Source organism: Echeneis naucrates, chromosome 5, assembly GCF_900963305.1.
Source record: "Echeneis naucrates chromosome 5, fEcheNa1.1, whole genome shotgun sequence".
In the NCBI taxonomy this organism is placed as follows: Eukaryota; Metazoa; Chordata; class Actinopteri; order Carangiformes; family Echeneidae; genus Echeneis; species Echeneis naucrates.
Window position 1 is genome coordinate 19,453,330 of NC_042515.1, and position 18,905 is coordinate 19,472,234.

The 18,905-nt window shown below is 44.0% G+C and overlaps 1 protein-coding gene across 3 annotated transcripts; it reads right to left on the reverse strand.

The window, feature by feature from the left end:
• Positions 1–5,485: 5,485 nt before the first annotated feature.
• On the reverse strand, positions 5,486–18,583 carry gata2a (GATA binding protein 2a). Of its 3 annotated transcripts, none has more exons than XM_029501874.1 (6): positions 18,311–18,583; positions 13,896–14,324; positions 12,480–13,055; positions 9,815–9,972; positions 7,362–7,487; positions 5,486–6,695 (listed from the first exon to the last, which is right to left on the reverse strand). In XM_029501874.1, the coding sequence occupies exons 2-6, from the start codon at positions 14,122–14,124 to the stop codon at positions 6,396–6,398; spliced, it is 1,389 nt and encodes a 462-aa protein (XP_029357734.1). In that variant the 5' UTR covers positions 14,125–14,324; positions 18,311–18,583; the 3' UTR covers positions 5,486–6,395. The 3 variants fall into 3 exon arrangements, with proteins under 3 accessions (XP_029357734.1, XP_029357735.1, XP_029357732.1); XM_029501875.1 differs by lacking the exon at positions 18,311–18,583 and adding an exon at positions 14,560–14,671 and having other exon boundaries at positions 9,815–9,960; XM_029501872.1 differs by lacking the exon at positions 18,311–18,583 and adding an exon at positions 14,560–14,671.
• Positions 18,584–18,905: the final 322 nt, after the last annotated feature.

Genomic DNA, 18,905 nt, shown 5'->3' on the forward strand with positions numbered 1-18,905 from the left:
AGACAGTTGAGGTGAAAGTTGTTGCCCTATCTGTGGATGATAATGTTATCCAGGTAAACACATTCAAACACAAAAAGTCTCGTTGGTACTGCTGATCGAAAATAAGAGGTCTCATTTATAAAAAGGCTACACTTCTGCTTATTAGTAAAAAATAAAGCCTTTGTGCAGTGATACATATCGACACTTGATACACACAACGCTGTATCAACTGTTTGGATCTACTAAACTTAATTTTGCCACTTAGAAATAACTTTCATCATTTTATCTCCCTCCAAGATGCCTGTGGTCTGTTAATAGTTGAATCATACTACTGTAGTTTTTTTTTTTTTTTTTTTAAACAAAGCACACTATTTCATTGATCATTCACTTAAAAACAGACCTGTTTTATTTTCTTAGTCTGTGTGTTTGTGTCCTGTCAGTGGTTAACACTGATAGGACATATTGGATATATATTGGATGTAAAGTATCGGACGAAACAAACCAAGGGAGGCACAGAAAAAAAAATATGTAGGAATGCCCTCACCTCCTGCTGTGTTCATGCATGACAGCCAAGATGAGCAGGGTTGAAATGAGGCCTGGCCAACTGACTTCTTCGGGATTGTGCAATCATGTCAGCATTTCTCTCATGCACCACTACATACAGGAAAACAAGCACATTGATCGAACAAGATATCTAGACTTATACCTCAAGAGGTACACTGTGATGTGGGGACAAATCGGTCCATTAGAAGGAAGCAGGCTTTAAAGTTATTCAGATGAGCCACAGAGTAGCTCTGTCACTTAATCCACCACAGAAGTGACCATAGTTAGTCTACAATAGCAAACTGAACAGCTTGGGAGTCTGAGCAGGGCAAAGCAGGTCTCTGTGGGCTTCTACTGTCTTCCCATTCTCTGTCTGGTCATCAGTCCCGGTGGGAGTGTCCAGAGGATCCATCCAGGGGTAGGCACCTGGGTCCCCTCCTCTCACTCCTGGCTGGGAGCCAAGGTGCCCTCAGCTCTGCTACTCATGCCTTTCTCCAGTTACCTGTCAGTGAAAGCAAAAACGCAAGTGAAGCGGAGGCGAGGGCTGGGAATGGCGAGGGACATTATATGGGTGCGGAAGAGGATGGCAGGTCCAGACGCCCACTCCCCTGAGCCCTCCTAGGCATTAGTACTGTATTTGCCCCCCTGTTTGTCAATGGGAGCCTTCAGATGAATGGACCCATTTGTCCTCAGACAGTGGGGATGAATTTGTCTGTCGGAGCAGGTGAGCAGGAGGGCCTCAGCGCTGCAGAATACGGCATGAATGAGACCCGAACACTACCTGTCCCTGGTGAACATCCTGAATGCTCCCTGTCCCAGGTGAGAGGAGACTGACCTCATTTTCAGGGTGAGTTGTGGGACGGCTGCTCTGCATGTCCACACCCTACCGTTGACAGCTACTTTTTTTGCCCTGGACTGTTGTGGAAAAAAAGCTTGAACAGAGCAGGCGACTGATGCCAACTCATAGATGTTGTAGCCTCTGTTCGGCAATCACGGGACCAGAATTGGAGCCACATTTCAGCTGCGATTGTGTGCAAACAGAAGAACACAGACATATTATCATGGCATCTACATCCCAGACAGCAGAAGGAGGCAAATGGACATTGACACTGAGTCAGCTGAGCTATCTCCTGCCATAGTGAATGATGTGAAAGCTCTTCCTTTCACTTCTACTGCTACTTTCATATCCACAAGCTATCTCTGTTCACCCAACCAGACTTGTGATGAGGTGCAGTGGTGAATGGACTGTTTTTGCTCAGCATAACAATGTTTTGGCTTATTTGTAAGAAATAATTGTTGCTGACAAAATTCCGTCTGACGAATTTCTAGACACCAAAATGTCATGATGACAAATTAAAGGTGATGCTCAACAAGAACAGTCAGTGGAAATATTACCAAGCTATGCCACTGATGCTGGTAAAAAGCCGATAATGAAGGCTCTCTAAGGATAAATACTTTGTTTGGGATCAATAAAAGAAATGCACAAAAAATGTTTTTCAAGTGACCCTAGTAAAGGTTATCACTGTCACATAGCTTACTCTTGTGTTATAGCATAATCTGTAGGGAATAAGATTATTAACGAATGTGGTAGACAGGCTTTAGTTTCCTGTTTTCAGACTACATACAGAACCTGCAGATAATCACAAAAATAGTGCCTCTGTATTAACATCTCTCTTTGCTGTCTCAGTCAGGCCTTTGTGGCCTTAATTGGTCCTAATAGTACAACACAAGTATTGTATGTTTGAACTTCTCACTTCCTGTTTTTCTTGGCTATTCTGAGAAGCCAGTCTTTATATACAGCTGTAGCTATCTAGTAGTCATTCAGTTTTTGTCCTGAAATGGAGGGAAAAGGCATGGAAGGCAATTGAGGTCATGGAGGTGATGCAATGATGCAAGATCAAAACAGGTTTGGCTTTTTCTGACTAATTTTTGGCATTTGGAGAGATCCTCTATGAGATTTGATATTCTGACAGGTCAGGATGCAGTGTTTCCTGTCAACAGAGGTCATCAGTGATTATCTTCTCTCCTCTCTATTCCTCAGTGACAGTTACTCCTATCAAAGCTTTGCCGATCGCTACATCACATCACATGTTGTGGTTGATTCATTTTAAAACTGTTATGAGTTCTTCAAGTATTAAATAAAATATGTGTGCTGGTTTCCATGAATAGTGTTCACCAGGTGTTTTACTGAATGTACCCACCTTTTTCCTGTCAGGCTCCGTCAGAGGGTTATTTCTATGAATTTCTGTTGATCCGTGAAAAGAGGAAGTTCACAATGTGGGTCTCCTCATAGCACAATCACTATGACTTGGTAGCAATTACATTTCATAGAGTTTAGAGGTTAGTTAATGCTTCATCATAGCAAAGCACAAGTTCTTTTTTTTTTTTTGGCTCAAGGACACACGAGGTTCATGAACTACTCACTTTATGACAAAGGATGCATAAATACATGTCTTATGTTTGTATTATCTAAATATTGTCCCATCTTGCAGCCTTAATATCCTCCTAGGGTTTTGAGGAAGGAGGGATGCTTTTTTAGTTAGGCCCAGGCAAAGGTCAACCCCCACTGCAACACACACACTAAGGGACCTGCATCTGAACTGGTCTCCACTTCCTTTCATCTTCTACGTGTCTCTCTCCCTAACTCAACTTTGTGAGGGGATGGTCGGAATACCTTTTGATTTTGCTAATTCAATTTGATGGAAAAACAAATACACTGGGGGAGTGAGTGACGAGAAAAGAGTGGGAGTAGTAGTGAGGGGTTGGAGATGGGGAAAATGGAAGCGATGGAGAGTTGTATGACTCTAAGACAGGGAGAGCAACAGTGGAGATGTAGATGGTGGGGGAGGATGAATAGAAGGAGGTAGGGAGTCAAGATGAGTTGAAACATCCAGTTCCAGGTTGAAGTCGTAAACCTCTCTGTGCTCTGATATAGGTGGTCACTACATTCACCCCGCTGATGCATCTAAGATCCCCCCACTTCATCTCTTCGAGCAACGCCACTGTGATGCTGAAGATAAGTAACATCCTGTTTTATGGCTCTTTTCATGTCACATAATTCATGATGTGAGTCAAGAAGGAATGTCTTGTTCAGTGTACCCACTGGTGAGTAAGAAGTACAGCCCCACCCCCCGTTAAAGAGTCTGTATGAATTTAATGTTGCAGTGCATGAAGCAACTGTGGCACATGAAGGGTACCAAAACATCAATCCAAGGCATACATATCAACAGCAAGTCTGCATGCCAAGTGCCTGCTACTCAATGTCTTCTCAGCGCTAAGATTTGAAACGTAGCCTGGCTCTTCACAAATACTGCCTCTAGATCAGACAGACTGCCACACAAAGACCTTGTACATATGTTACGTTTTCATGACGGGGTGTGTGTCTGTGTCTGTGTTTGTGTTTGTTTGTGTGTGTGTGTGTGTGTGTGTGTGTGGATATGTGTGTTTAAGCAAGGGCAGCTCTAGCAATTGCTGGCCTGGCAGGCTGTTGTATTATTTTTGGGAGGCCTGCTCCTTCCCTCTGGAGGGCCTCATTGAAGAGTGCTGGCTCTCTCTGTCTCCCCCTCTTAGTCTCTGGGACTTTGGCCAAGCTCGGCCGAGCAGGCTCACCGGCAACAGCAGCACACAACTCGCTGGAGCAGTGGCCTGTACAAGGCCCAGCACCCACACGCCGCACACAGATGGCTAGACTGCTTATTGGCAGTCAGGCATTACATTTTCACTGATGTTCAGCAAGTGAATCGGGGGAATCCCACCTCCACTCTGAATCCAATATGTAGTCTTCCAGTCCCTTATATGTATACAACAAAAGAAGGTGTTGTGGGTAAAAAACAAACAGCATCTATATGATTAATATTATTTCCAGTTACAACTGATTAGCCTGCTGGGAAACCCCAGCAGATCAACCTCCACAGCAGACCAGCAGATGTGAGCAGGGTGGAGGGTTCAGGGAGGGGTAGAAGTCCACTTTTAGCTTGGACCGTTTAATCGGATGGTTTGTCCTGTGGGTGTGTGAGGGCATGCTGAACTCCGTGATGATGACCTTAAATTGGCCCTAATGGAGCACACTCATTAGTGACTGGCTCTGTTCAAAGTTTCTTCATCCTGGTTATTTTACTGTAATCGTCTAAATGGAAGGGAGGGACAGAATGGAGAACACAGAGGCAGAGGATGTAAAGGAGTGTAAAAGAAAAACATAAAAAATAGGAGCGCATAAACGGGTAGAATAAAAAAAAGGATAAACAAAACAAAAAGAAAGAAAAAGAGAACGAGATAATGGAGAAAAAGAGTTGACGCCTGCTTCCTGGCAGCTTCAGCTGCGTGAACATCTGTGTGTAAAGGGTCTGAGCAGACCCCCACGTGTTTGCTCAGGTCGCTTGATTGCCTTTCCTTCCTCTTCTTTCTCCCACTAAAGACCCGCTGTCCTTCCTCTCACTCCAATCACCGCAGCCAAGAGAGAGAGCTACTCCAACAGACACAGGGAGCGAGAACAGCTCCCACTCCGCTGCACCGATGACTCAGTATTTGTTGCATATGGTCTCAGAAACAACCTCACTGTTTGAGCTAAATAAGAAATCTTGCATAAGTTATTTGGTGAAACATGGGTGTGAATTAGGGTTTGTGTTTGCTTTTTGTTTTCTATTTTTTCCGATGTGAATGTGTGAGCATGTGATTATGTGCATATGTATGACTGTGTGACTCTGGAGCCCTTCGCTGGAGCCTGCTGTCTGGGTACAATGGTCCAGCCTGGGGCCTTAGTTCACAAAGAGGCCTTCTCTTAACAACGTGCCATCACAGATAGAGGAGGAGCCTGACCAAAGCATTACCACGCTTAAGGGATCACAGAGCTTTCCTTAATACATCTGATATCACTTATGATTTTAATAATCAACCAGTCTTCATTAAAGGAGAGTATGCTGTGTGTTTGTAAATGCATTTAAAAGGAACAGAGACAGACTAAAGAGGAAGTCCCTCTGTATTAAACTTTATTTCTTTTACTTTTGTGAGATGGAAAAAATGATAAAAACATACAGCTCAAGGTCAGTGTTTTTTTCTTTATGTAATAACCATGAAATTAAAATCATAAAAGTTTCTATGTGTCTTTGACGAAAGCTTAAAGAGTGAAAATAAATTATTGTAGCAATAATTATTACATCAAATATAACAACAATAATAGCAATTAAGTATTTATAAACACTGCGACACACTGTGTCCTTTTTTTCCATAAAAGTCCATTATTAAAAACAGGTGAGCTTTGTGGTGGTATACAATCCAGCATGTGAGGCGCGCACTGGTTCGTGGGGATTGTAGTCTGGGCCTGACTGGTTGAAAACAGAAGCATACGGATTTTGAAGCTGTCAGCCAGTCTGTAGACCTCCAGCACTAAAGGAGCTGTCTGTCCTCAGCAGTTGTGGACGCAGCCTACGGATGGACAGGGTGCACGAATCTCAGTTATATAATGAGATGGTCGTGAGGTTGAAACAGCGGTTCTTTTTAAGACCTCTCCCGAGTCTCCTGTTACAGGGTCATGGAGAGGTGGGTACCAAAGTGACTTAGTAAAAATAAGCAAAAAGAATGACAAGCATCTCCATTCACTCCACTTCCTTTAAGCCTCAGTCACCCAGGGACTAAAAAGCCCCTCATCACATTAGCTCTTCAGAGTCCGCTTAAGTCCTGCTCTCTGCAGCGTCCCATCAGTGAGGTCAGGCATGGCGTGACCTTCAGTTAAGTCCAACTGAAAGTCCCTCTCCTCCAACCACTGTACATGACGCAACAAGTCTGTTCAGCTTTCGACGTGACGTGAAGGCCATTTAGTGTTAATGGCGACATGGTGGCTCCCACAGACAGAGAGGAGTTCTGTCTCCAGAAGGGGCTCAGTGAGGCTCAGCCCAGACTGGCGAGCGGTTGGAATGGTGGGGGTGACCGAATGAAGGATGAATGGGTGTGGGAGTAGGCAGCATGTGTCCCGAATGGCTGAATGGGGGCAGGTGACCCATGTGGGTCATGTGGCTGGTGAGGCCGGGTGCACTGCCGAAGGGAGAGGCCTTGTCCTGCATGCACTTGGATAGCTCGTCAAAACCGTCCCCTACTCGCTTGTTCCTCTTGGACTTGCTAGACATCTTGCGGTTGCGTGTCTGGATCCCTTCTTTCTTCATGGTCAGAGGTCTGTTAACCTGTGGAGAGCAGCACTTTAGCTCAAAGCAAGCCAGACAAGAGCTGCACCGATACCATGAACACAGTAATATAGCAGTTGTTTCTTTAAGTTATTGCATTGTTTGTCATCATAATTTAACAATTCAACATTTATTATTATATTTATTATAATTTACACAGAGTTCTTTGAAGGAAGCCAAATATGTTGTTGCCCCTTTGTGAAATAAAATGCGGTAAATAATGAGCAGCTGTTTTGCATATATAGCTCCATTATTAGGCGAGTCAGGGGCGGTTTTTGCTTTTGTTTCATTTAAAACCAAACAGAAGCATCGTGGTCAATATGAATGCATGGGGATGAGGACCAGGCTTGTGCTGAAAAGAGCAGCCTCAGACAAATCCTCATCAGTGTAACCGACGCCTTTACACTGAATGACAGTCCCACCCTGCAGCCTCTCCTGGGAGAACCGCCCCCCATTCAAACAGCGATGGATTAATAAAAAACCTGGACCGGTGGGTTCTGCTCGACAGGGTGAGCAGGCTTTGCCTCCACACTCTCACAGTCTCTCTGCTCCTAAATCGATACAAGCTGTCCGCCCACTTGACCAGTTAACGACCAGTCCAGCCCCCCCCCCCCCCCAAACCCGCACTACACCTCAGCGTCTTTTTTTTTTTTTCAGGCTACTTACATTGTGCAGTTTAAAGTAAAGGCCGCAGGCGTTACACACCGGGTCTCCGTTCCCGTTGCGCCTCCACAGGGTGGTGGTGGTGGTCTGGCAGTTTGCACAGCAGGTGCCTGCACGTCGAGCTGCGGACTGGAGGAAGCAGAGAAAACAGCTTGAGTAATGGGCCGATCACATGATGAAGCTCTGCAGACGGGGCTGCACAAACTCCCTGCATGTGACGCTCATTTAGGCACCGACGGGAGCCTTATCGTCCATCTCTTCTCACATCAAACATCGCCACTGACAGCTCATGCGACGAATTGGTGTTTTTCTGCCTCAGCACAACATCAATAAGGGACAGAAAGTTTTTCTTGAGTTAAACGGCGGCACGTGGACTTTCTCGAGATTTCAACTTAAACCGCAGCACCATGTGCAGAGAAGCATCAAAGGATGCGACACTCAGACTGGAAAAAATACTTAATCCTCTGTTTAAAAAAAAATTATGCGGACTGCTGAAACCATACTCAAATTTTCTCATTTGCGCAATAAGATATGCAGACATTTCTCTATAGAAGCCCCATTCTGTCCTACGTTCCTGTCGGTAATTGTCATCTTTATGGAATTAAAAATAAGCATTCGGCCATTAACAGGTTATAACGGAGGCCTTGTGTAAACTCTATTTATCCTGATCCAAGGAAAGTGGTCTACAAGTCGTGTAAGACCCGGTGTCCTGCCTGGCAATGTGCTCCCGCGTCCATTGCGGATCAATTCTTCACACATAATAAGAAACATTAGCTTTACACGCAAGAACCCTGCGGCACTTTGCTTCACTAGCAGCATCCAGGCTTTTCTTTTTATTAATTTCAGGTGGACTATTGACCAGGAGAGCAGCGAAAGAAGCTCCGATCATTTCATACGAAATGAAATGTGTAACTTGGATTTAAAAAAAAAAAAAAAGAAGACCAAACTAAACGCGGTTAAAACCGTACACTTCCCAGTGAGAAAGACAAACAAAAGAAGAACATAAATCCATTTATTTTCCAATCCCCGCCCCTCACGGTCTGTCTCTTCACACATAAGCGGCTCCTCCAGTGTTGTGATAATCTCTTTACAGTATATGTCAGTCTGGCCATAGAGAATGCAGCGCGCTGGTTGAGGGCGGAAACAGCCGGGAGCCTGACTTCCTTATCTGGGCCGGGCAGATATCCGGATAGGAAACAACTGGATGCCCCTTTGAACACAGCTCTGAAAAACACTTGAGTTGAAAATGCAAAAGCTACAGCCACATGGGCCGACCCAGTGGAAAAACTTATGGACTTTTCACTAGGAGGAACGAAGTGGAGGTGGTCAAGTAACAAATCGAATATATATATATGTAATAGTAATAACAAAAAATTATTTGGCTTTTTTCTTTTATTTCTGATTTTAAACACCTTTACAGATCGACTAGTCGTGGCCAATTTACTGGCCAGTGAAATGACCAGTTAATGTTAATGAGGACCACCAGACCCAGACTGCAGGCTCTGCAATTATAATTAGACTGAGTCAGTGAAAATGCCCAGATCTCATTTTATTAAAGTTGTGAGGTTAAACCAGCACGAAACATTGTATTATTTAATTTTTGTGTCATTGATTTTCAGTGTTTATCCATTATTATTATTATTATTACTATTACTATTGTCATCAGTTGTTAAAGTAATAGTACCCTTTATTATTCCCACACCCCGAATATATATCGAGTTTAAGTAGAATTGGTTTTGGGGTTTTTTTGTTGTTGTTGTTTTTTTCTTAGTGTTGATTAATAAAGACGGTTGTTTGTGGCAATTTCAGAATTCTTTGACAATAAAGTAACTGGATTTGTTTGTTAACAAAATGCATATTAAAAATAAAATTGAAAAAATTATCATTTTCTAAAAATGTTCCAAAAATGAAAGTCTCTGAAGTTACTGTAAACCACAATGCTTAAAAAAAAAAACAAAAAACAAAAAAAACAGGTAGAGCTATAGACAGATACGCAGATAGTTAAAGAGATAAGATTTAAGAAAATAATTGGAATACACAGACGATTTTGACGCCATAAAAAAATAAATAATTTCACCTAAAAATGTATTCAGTATTCAGTATGTGGTTGATGCTATAAGTTGCCGTGCAGAAATGGAGCAGAGGTACATCAACAAGAATGTTCTGTGCTGTGCTGCTTTTCATTTACTTGAGCATGGTGTTAACTAAAGCAGCATGGGCATTGGTATCAGTAACAGTATCAGAAGTACCAGCAATAATGATAGCAGGAACAATGGCAATAGTAGCAGTATTGTAACAGGCCATGAAGGCGGATCATCGGGGGGGTGAGAGGGACACACAATTCCAGGAAGATCATAGGGAAAATATAACTTTCCTGGAATTGTGCTGCCGGCATCTGCTTTGTGCTCATATTTGGGTACCTTCTCTCAGAGTAAAGCGGTGGAGTGAAAACTCACCAGTCTGCGTTTGGGCTTAATAAGCGGTCGGTTCTGGCCGTTCATCTTGTGGTACAGTCCACAGGCATTGCACAGGTAGTGGCCGGTCCCATCCCGTCGCCACAGGGGGGTGGAGGTGGCGCCACAGTTTACACATTCACGGCCCTCTGCATATAGTTCAAGAGAAGGAGACACGAAGAAATTTTATATAATTAAAAAATTCACACTCTGTCAGAAGCAACAGTTGTCCAGCCCAAATGGGCAACCATACAGCACCAAATGACCCCAGGCAGCATTGTAATACGAAGTCCAGATCTGTCTCATAGTGCTGACAATGTCCATGTCAGTGTGGAGGTGCACCAAGTGTGCATGGCTGTCATGGACACAGACACATGTGTAAACTGATCCTGAGTGGGGAGGCCACAGACAGCCAGAACATGTCCAGAGGTGTCCAACAAGAAGAATGAGACACACCATCAAATTAGGACTACATTATTCATCAACTCAGTGGGCACCCATGAGAGGAAACATAAGTGTGTGTAGGTGGTATTAAATGTGCTTGACTGTGTTGCAGTCTTTAATGAAAAGCTTTCGTGTCAGTAGTTCTCATAATATAGTAAAACATGTTTAGTCCAACATATCTTTGAGGAAGTTGATATTATTCTTTGAAAGTAAAGTAGACCACCTGTGCATACCGCCATAGAAAAACCTGCTTTTTTAGTTAGTCCCACGTTCTCCTCCCCAATACAGGTTTAACTGACTTCAAACAGCTTGTTGCTAAAGCGACCGATTCATTTAATTCAAGTATCCTTCTCCCTAGAGCATCCTCTCATTATTCGTGTTATAATGCTAGCGACACCCAAAGTCCCACCCTCGCTCGACAATGGAATCTGACCTTAGCAAAAAGCTATGTTCCTTTTGAAATGCATCTCAGCGCTTTTCTGTACCTCCCTTTTTCTTCCTCTTAAGTGTTTCGTAAGTCCAACAAATACACTGAAGCAATCTCATTAACACTTTGAATATTCATTAGAAATGACAAACGTATATTATGTTAAGTTTTGGGCAATGTATAGTGTTGAAATAAGACAAAAAATGAAGATGAAAGCTGATTAAAAGTTCGGGTGGAGGGCAGGAGGAGTTCTGGTTTGAGGCCAGTTTAACGGGAAGCTACTGTAAGGTGTGTGTCCTGACAGCTGAAATGTCATTGTGGCATTTTGTACAATGGTCAGTCACCATTACTGGCACTGGACATGGACTTTGGTAGATAAGAGTCTTTTTAATGCCGTGGCTGATATGTTTGCGTTACCAAATCAGGCAGAGACTGACAAACTTCTTTTTTAAATGTCACAGTATAACATTTCTCAGCAACAACAGCTCACATTCACTCAAATTAACATCCAGTGAGCTTTCCTCAGGTGTATTAAAAAACACGAGGACAAAAGATGACAATATTGATAATTACTCAGCTGCATTTGGAGCAACTTGCTAACAGGCTAAGATGTCTTACTTTTTATCCATGAATCCAAAGTACAACAGCTGGAACAATGTAGGGAAATTACAGAGCCATTACCAGACTGGGTTGTTTTTCAAACGTCTGCACATTAATGTCAGACATAAAGTCTAAATAATACTCCCAACACATGCAGTATATTGAATCAGGTGCTTGTCCAGACAGTCAGAAAATAGCCTGTGTTTTATTACAATCAATAAACAATTCCAATGGCTTTGAGGATTTTAGCTAAGAGGAACACCAATTATGTGCATGTTTGATCAGGATTACCCGATTCACTGGTGCCCAGACCTACACTGACACTGTTATTAAATGTATTCTCATCTGCACATAAAAGCAGATGAACTGTGGACTCTGTTGCCTGCACTTTGTGTCAGTGCACTGGGCCAAGGCCATGCTTAAAAACACAAACAGCAGGGCTCTGTCGCCTGTGCTTTGTTAGTACTGGGGAGAGCGGTGGGCGGGGTGGAGGTCGTGATTTGTTCACTTGGAGGTATACAGGATATGGCAGGAGCCAGGGCGTCGTGACTGCTTCATTTTCTAAGTGCAATTAATGACACATAAAAAAATGAAAACAAGCCAACAGCACGAACAAAATATAATTTCACATTCAAGTCACGCAATAATTGAATGTGGATTAGAGATGTAAAGATAAAAAAAAAAAATCCTTAAAAAAACATTTGTGTCACAGTCATTAATCTTTAATACTTAATATTCCAATTTTTTCCCCAGACCAACATATTTACCAGAGTTAGTTTAGTTAGATGCAATCCCATTTTCCTTAAAATACTCCGGAAAGGTTTCGTTGTGTAAGCGGACATTAAGTTAAAAAGTTGGCCCGGTCAGTCTCAGGTGTGGAAATGAAGCCATTTCAGCGGACCGAGCTTTAATGTGTCAGAGTGAAAAACGACTCTCAGAGAAGCTAATCGATGGAGATGGAAATAATGTCTGTGTGTGTGTGTGTGTGTATAGTTAATTATCAGAGCAATAATGCATCAGCATACGGTGGAAAGAACCGACCTCTAAAAAATAAACCAAGCGTAAAACAAATACGTCCGACCATGAGGCTCACACTGACAGCAGGTTATAATGTCAGCCTGATGATATTATAACCTGCTTATCGCTCTCATCTCTCACCTGACTTCAGGTACAAGCTCAAACACACGTGAGACTCACCTGAACTCGAGCGGGCTTTGCTTTTGCATTTGGGCGTAAAGCTGGAGGAGGAGCCGCCGAGCAGGCTGCCGGGGTGGAACAGGCTGCCGCCGTACTCGTGGGGTGCAGGCAGCGGGTAGGCCGGGTAGGTCGGGATGGGGTGATGTGTGGCCGCGGCCTGGCTGTTCATGGAGGCCAGGCCGCTGCGGAGAGGACTACAGCTCTCCATTTTCATGCCCTCCGTCAGCGGCACCTGGTACTTGATCGACTCCTTCTCGTCCATCCTGGTCGAGGTGGAGGTCGGCGAGGTAGGACCGGGGTCCGGGGACACGTCTTTCGGAGGAGTGGGGGGGAAGCTGTAGAGGTGCGGGCTGGAGTGGGACGCCGGGGTGAGCGAAGACACCGGAGCAGTACCGGTGTTGCTACTGCAGGGGTAGCCGGAGCCGGTGGGGTGCAGGCCGGGTTTGCCGAAGTGGCTGACCGCCCATGCGTTATGGTGGTGGGCAGCGGACAGGGCTGCTTTCCCGGGGTCAAGCCAGGGAATACCGGGACTGTGGATGAGGTGTGGTCGACAAACCTGGTTCCCAGTGAGACGCGCTGAAACATCCAAAATAATCCATGTATTATTTTTTACTCGTCGTCTGCGTCTTTAGCACACAGCTCTTTCCATTAGTTTGCAAAGAACACACAGATCTTACCTGATAAATGTTCAGAATCTCTCAAGTCCGACATTTAGTTTTAAATATTGATAATTATTGGCTGGTTAGTCAAATCAAAACTAAAGATTTTTCTACAATCGGTCACTTGTCCAAAAATATTTTCTTTCAGTTGACCGCAGTCCCTCTCATCTTTTCACTAAAGACAGAGCCAATAAAGGCCCGTGACTGCAGAAAAACAGAACAAGTAGCTCCGTGTCACGACTGTATCTTGTCACCGGCTGCAGCTCGCGGACTAAAGATTGTTATAAGTAATTTTGCGGTTTTTATTTTATATCCGGGAAGTGCTTTTCTCTCTCTCCCTCCCTGAGCAGAACCCCTGCCCCAGCAGAGAGGGGTTAAATGACATACTTCCCTTTCCTCCTGCTGTCATTCGCTGCAAATTCCTTTCATGTTGATGAATCGGCGCAGAAATGCAAAGAAAGACACTTTATGCAAATATTTGTGGGCATGGCATTAATTGTTGTGTTACAATAATTGTGAAAATTTAAGAAAAATTCCCCAGACACACATATATAATTAAGGTTGTATTTGGTCTTTGGAGAATTACCTCCCCACCCCCCACCAAAAAACAAAAAGCAGAGAAGACAAAAATGATAAGCAATGCATAAATTAAATTTTATTTCTTTTCCCACGCAATTCTAAACGCACTTTTTTCATTTCTTGTCATAAATAAGTCGCTGGCTTCTTAAGTGCGACTGTAAACAGCTGCGCATCTTACCGTGTGCTTGGCTGTAGGTGACCCTGGCCCGGGAGTTGGTGTAGTAAGGGTTCCCTTGAGAGTCCAAGTGGTTCAGAAACATGTCAACTTCGTCCTGGGGCAGTAAAGGCGCCATGGGCTCCATGTAGTTGTGACCCAGACTGTGGTGGTGAGAGTCTGGGTGCTGGCCGTTCAGCACGGCGTGATGGTGCGCCATCCACCGAGACTGATCGGCCGCTGCGACCTCCATGGCTGAGCCGGCAGTCTGCTCCTCTCAGTACGGCTGTCTGTGTGTTGGGATACTTTGGGACTACGTTTACGCCCAAGTAGAAGTTAAATCCTCCTGATAAAATAGTTCCCGAGCTGTGAAAGTGTCGGCTGTGGTTATTTACTTCATAAATAGAATCCTTAAATAAGCCGGTGTCCTCTTTCCTCTTCAGGGATTCCTACCTGCAATGACACGAAAACAAAACGTTAGTTCATAGTAACGACGGCCCGTCCACCTCTTCCTCCACATAAAGAATCAGCATTTTGTGTCTAAGTTTTATCTCATCATAGTGAAATAAACTCTGTACACTGCAAGGTCCTTGTCACTACAGGACAAGCACGAAATAGTACACTGTCGAGGCACAGCATCCCGTCCCCGCATGCAAAAAAAAAAAAAAGGCTTGTTTCCTTCGGATACCTGTTGCAATTTCGATCTGCTGACGGAAAACACAGCTTGGATGAGTAAACCTCCTGATCCGTGTAGTGCTCGGGCTCATTAATGAGATGTGGCGCAGACTGAAGCGCCTGGCGCCAGTAAATTCCCATATCAAGCCACGGGAGGCGGGGCCTCGCTCTGAGCCAATCACAGTCAAACTTCGCCACAATTGGCTCTCTGCATCCTTGCTCTGCTTCTTTCAATTTCCATTTTCCTGCACCGAAAAACTAAAAGACTTATCAATCAGCGGTGTAATTTCTCGGGGCTCTTTCTCTCTCATGAAGATCACATTAAATGTACAATCGGCCTCTGATAATCTGCTTTTTTAGCGGCACTTATACGCATAAAGACAGACACTTAACACAGGAGGAGATTCGTTTTGCACAATATACGACTTAGTGTTATAATGATTTAAAAAATGTAATCGGTTTCCCCCACCTGCACGAGCTTTTATGCAAAATGTTCACGGGGATCTAAACTACCCCAGAAAAATGTTTATAGTTACATAGAAATAACGTTTGCAAATCTTTCCTTTTATTTTCTTTTTTTCCTTTGTCAGTTAAATTTGCTGATGGGGGCTTCGCATCCCTAACGGTAATTGTCATGTTCTTCGCATACTGCTGTTATGTAAATAAACACAGCGTTTTCAGCACCTCTAAAACCAACAGAGGAGGAGTAGATTTATGAGGCCGAAGATGGCCCCATTGTTGGAGTGGCCTAATTGTCTTTAATTAGTAGCAGGGCAGTCCTCCTGTGAGAACAGAGGTTTTGTCCCGGGGACAGGGCAGTTTGCATACTAACGGCGCCTCTTTCTCTAACGTGGCACCAGGCAGGCCTCACCTATAAAACCAGTTGATGATCATTAAAGTGGCTGTTAACGCCATTCAACCAAACAATACTAATCTAGACAGACATCAGCCCCTTAACACAGGTATTCATTGAATGAATTATTGTTATGATTAGCACCCAGTGATGCCCTGAGATCACGGTCATATTTTCGACACAATAAGAAATTAGGCTTCAGAAGTCTGGATGCGTTGTTTTTATTGCGTCCTGTATATGTGCTTGATTGACAGGGGATATTTGGGGGGGGGGGGGCGGGTGCTCCAGGCCAAGACTGGCCGCCACCCAGACGCCGAGAGCTGACGTCACAGAATCACGGTGGGTGGGAGTTCGTAGGGGGTTGTCCCGTGAAGATTGTGATACCTGGACAAATTCCTCAGGTAAAAGTCTCATATCTGCACAGCGCAGGTCATTAGGGCGATGATTCACGCTCTGATCTGTTACTGCAGACTAACTGTGTGTGTGTGTGTGTGTCAGTGTCAGTCGTAAGTCATTAAAGCAATGGCTTGTTGCCAGAGGCCGTGAGTTGATGAGCTGAGCCCTTTGAGCTTGTCAACTCCTTAAATCAACAAATTAGTGCATGTGGGGCAGCAGAGGGCCAGTACCTGAATAACTGACATTCCAGTGGACAGGAGTACTGCTGCAGGCAGGTGGGGGTGAGAACCTGCTCCTCTTAACGTGCTGTTGATTGCCCTCAAATAATTATTGCCCCAATAGTATCAGTAACAGATACTACATCTAATAACTTGGTTTCATACTACAGGATAATTGCTGTCACACATCCTTGAACCCAAAGGAACTCTGTTTGAGCTTGAATGGTGCACCAGTGATGCTCCTCATCCTCAGGCAAGTAATGAAAGGGGCTTTTTTTTCCTCAGCATTTCAACATGTCACTGTAGCCTACAGTGCTGAGCCTGTGTTGCATTCTGTGTTGAGCATTGGGCCTCAGACAGTAGGTCAGGCTAAGGCTAGCTGCTATAGCATGCCCATTGTTGTTTGCATGTTTGCCAAATGGATTACTCAGCATGATTTAGCTCTCTGTAATTCATACCTTCATTAATCCCATTTGTATCTGTGCTGGAACAAAAGATGTGAAAGGGTCCCTGAGCATTAGTGGAGAGAGAGTTTTTGGAGAGGGGTTGCTGTTGCATTCCCTGTCTTTCTCAAGGACACAGCACTATTGTTTCACCCAGGGATGCTATCCTAGTCCTAGAACACCGTCCCTCTCACAACACCTCCTGCACCGGGTGAGAATTGTGGGCAACAACTGCATCACTGTGAAGCCACAGTGGCTAATGAACAACAAGATTATCATTCCGATCCATGCTGTTATTAAATGGGATTGGCTTTATCTACCTGTTTGTTCCCATTGGGCACGGCCATCCATCATTATCCAGAGTGGAGGTGTGTGGATGTGTGTGTGTGTGTGTGTGTGTGTGTGTGTGTGTGTATGTGCATGCTTGACTCTGTGTGCATTTGGAGGGGAGTGTGAAGAGCCACAGTGGGGTTTGGGAGATAAGCAGAGCCAGAGAGAAGAGAATGACACAAACCAGCTGAAGCATTATTGTCCCCTTTACTCAAGGCTAATTAGTTCAAGTCAGGGCACCGCAGGGCTTTATAGACACAGCACCCAGACACAAGACCATATAACTGCTGAGAGAGGGGCCTGGATGCTGCTGTGAGAGCAAGACCCATTCCCATTTAAGCAGTTAGAGCTCAGAATAATAACATTTCAGAATAGGACAGGATATAACACATGGTCTGCATACTCAACAAAAGAGATTATGGAGCATAAGATGGTTCTATGTTCATAGCCTGAACCACTGCCATGGATACAGTATTCATGGGGACAGTCAGTACATTACAATGTTGACATTGTAATGGATCTGCATTGAAAATGTTTGATAAAAGCTCGCAGATTCATCAACAGCAGTGTGAAAATTCATTAAAAAATGTATTTGCTAAATTTCTTCTTGGCCCCACAGCTTTCAGCAAACAAAGCTGTCTGATGCTGTCTGCTCCCTCCACACAATCACTTCATGCCACCCGAATCATGCACAGTCTACAAAGCCTCATGTAGGCTACAGCACAGGTATGAGGGAGAGGTTGGTATAAAAAGGTTGCCATGTATTGACTCCAGCTCCTTAATGTGTGTGGAGACCCCAGCCTGCCCCTGTCGCCGCTCCACCATTGTGGTGATGTGACTGCTCTTTCTACAGATGAAAGAGGATTGCTCTACTCATTATGCATTTTAAAGCCGTGACAATTGAATACTTTTGTCGTCACTAATATCATGCTGATGATACACTAATCCATTTCGTGATCGAGGGTTTATTCCTGGAATACTGCACCTTGCCCAAGGCAACACAAAGCGGGGCACATAAAAACTGATTGTTGATGTGACTGCGTGAAAAGAACTACTCTATTCTGGTGGGCACAGTAAAAATATTAGTCCGTGCCGGGTTTTTTTTTATTGGTTGCTCGTTATAATTATAAATAATGCTGTTTCCAAAAATAAGATCTTACAAAAAATTAAACAGTGAGGCTGGCTGCTCCCTGATGCTTCGCACAGTTAGGTCCATAATGTGCGGCTGTGAAATCAGTTATTATCTGCACAGCTTAACCGAGAGTAAAACCCGCGTTTTTCTATTTCGTTTATAAAGGGTATCTCAAGCAGTGGTACAGAATATAATCTTTTATTTCTTTGTTGTCAACAAATTAATGTTCATAACAATCTATGGGGGTCTTGACTTTTAAAAATTAAATTGTAAAAATTATTATCGCATACACCTCAGGATCATGACCACATTTTTACTGTCTTAAAAAACATTTTCTACACGATATATTTAATAACAGATGAAAAAATGTATTAATATAAACACTGACTGACCTGCTTCGGTCTTAGTACATGTGAGTTCAGGGGACTTTCACAGTCCAGCCGGTGAAAGTGGCTCCGTCTGCCTCGCTGCGCAGCTTCGGGGACTTCTCTCCAAAATAACGGCGCAGAAATGAAGGAGCGCTGTGCAGGGGAGAAATGTCCAGACAGACGAGTCCTGTGTGTTACAGCCTCTGTCCAGACACCGGGAAAGAGCCGGGGTGATCACCTGACAGGGAGCGGAGCCTGTGTGCGCTCGGTGTCTGCCTCCCCTCTCGCTGTATCCAAACCTCAGTGAATATGAGCTGAAACTTCAGTGGCCGTAAGAGGCTGCAGCTGCCCACCAACGTAATGGCACGTCAGCCAGCAGCAGCCCATCTTCCGGGTCCCGGTTAAATAGACAGATAGTGGGCAGCAATACCTGTTCCCAAAAAGTGATCAGTAGAGTGCAGTCTGCCCATTACAAAAGCTCCCAGCATTTTATCTTTTTTTTTTTTGTTTGTTTGTTTGTTTGTTTGTGTGTGTGTTTTGTTTTGAAAGACAGTGCTCGTTTCCTCAGCTGCTCAGATCTTTACATCCAACAGACTTTTAGTGCTGGTTATTATTTAAT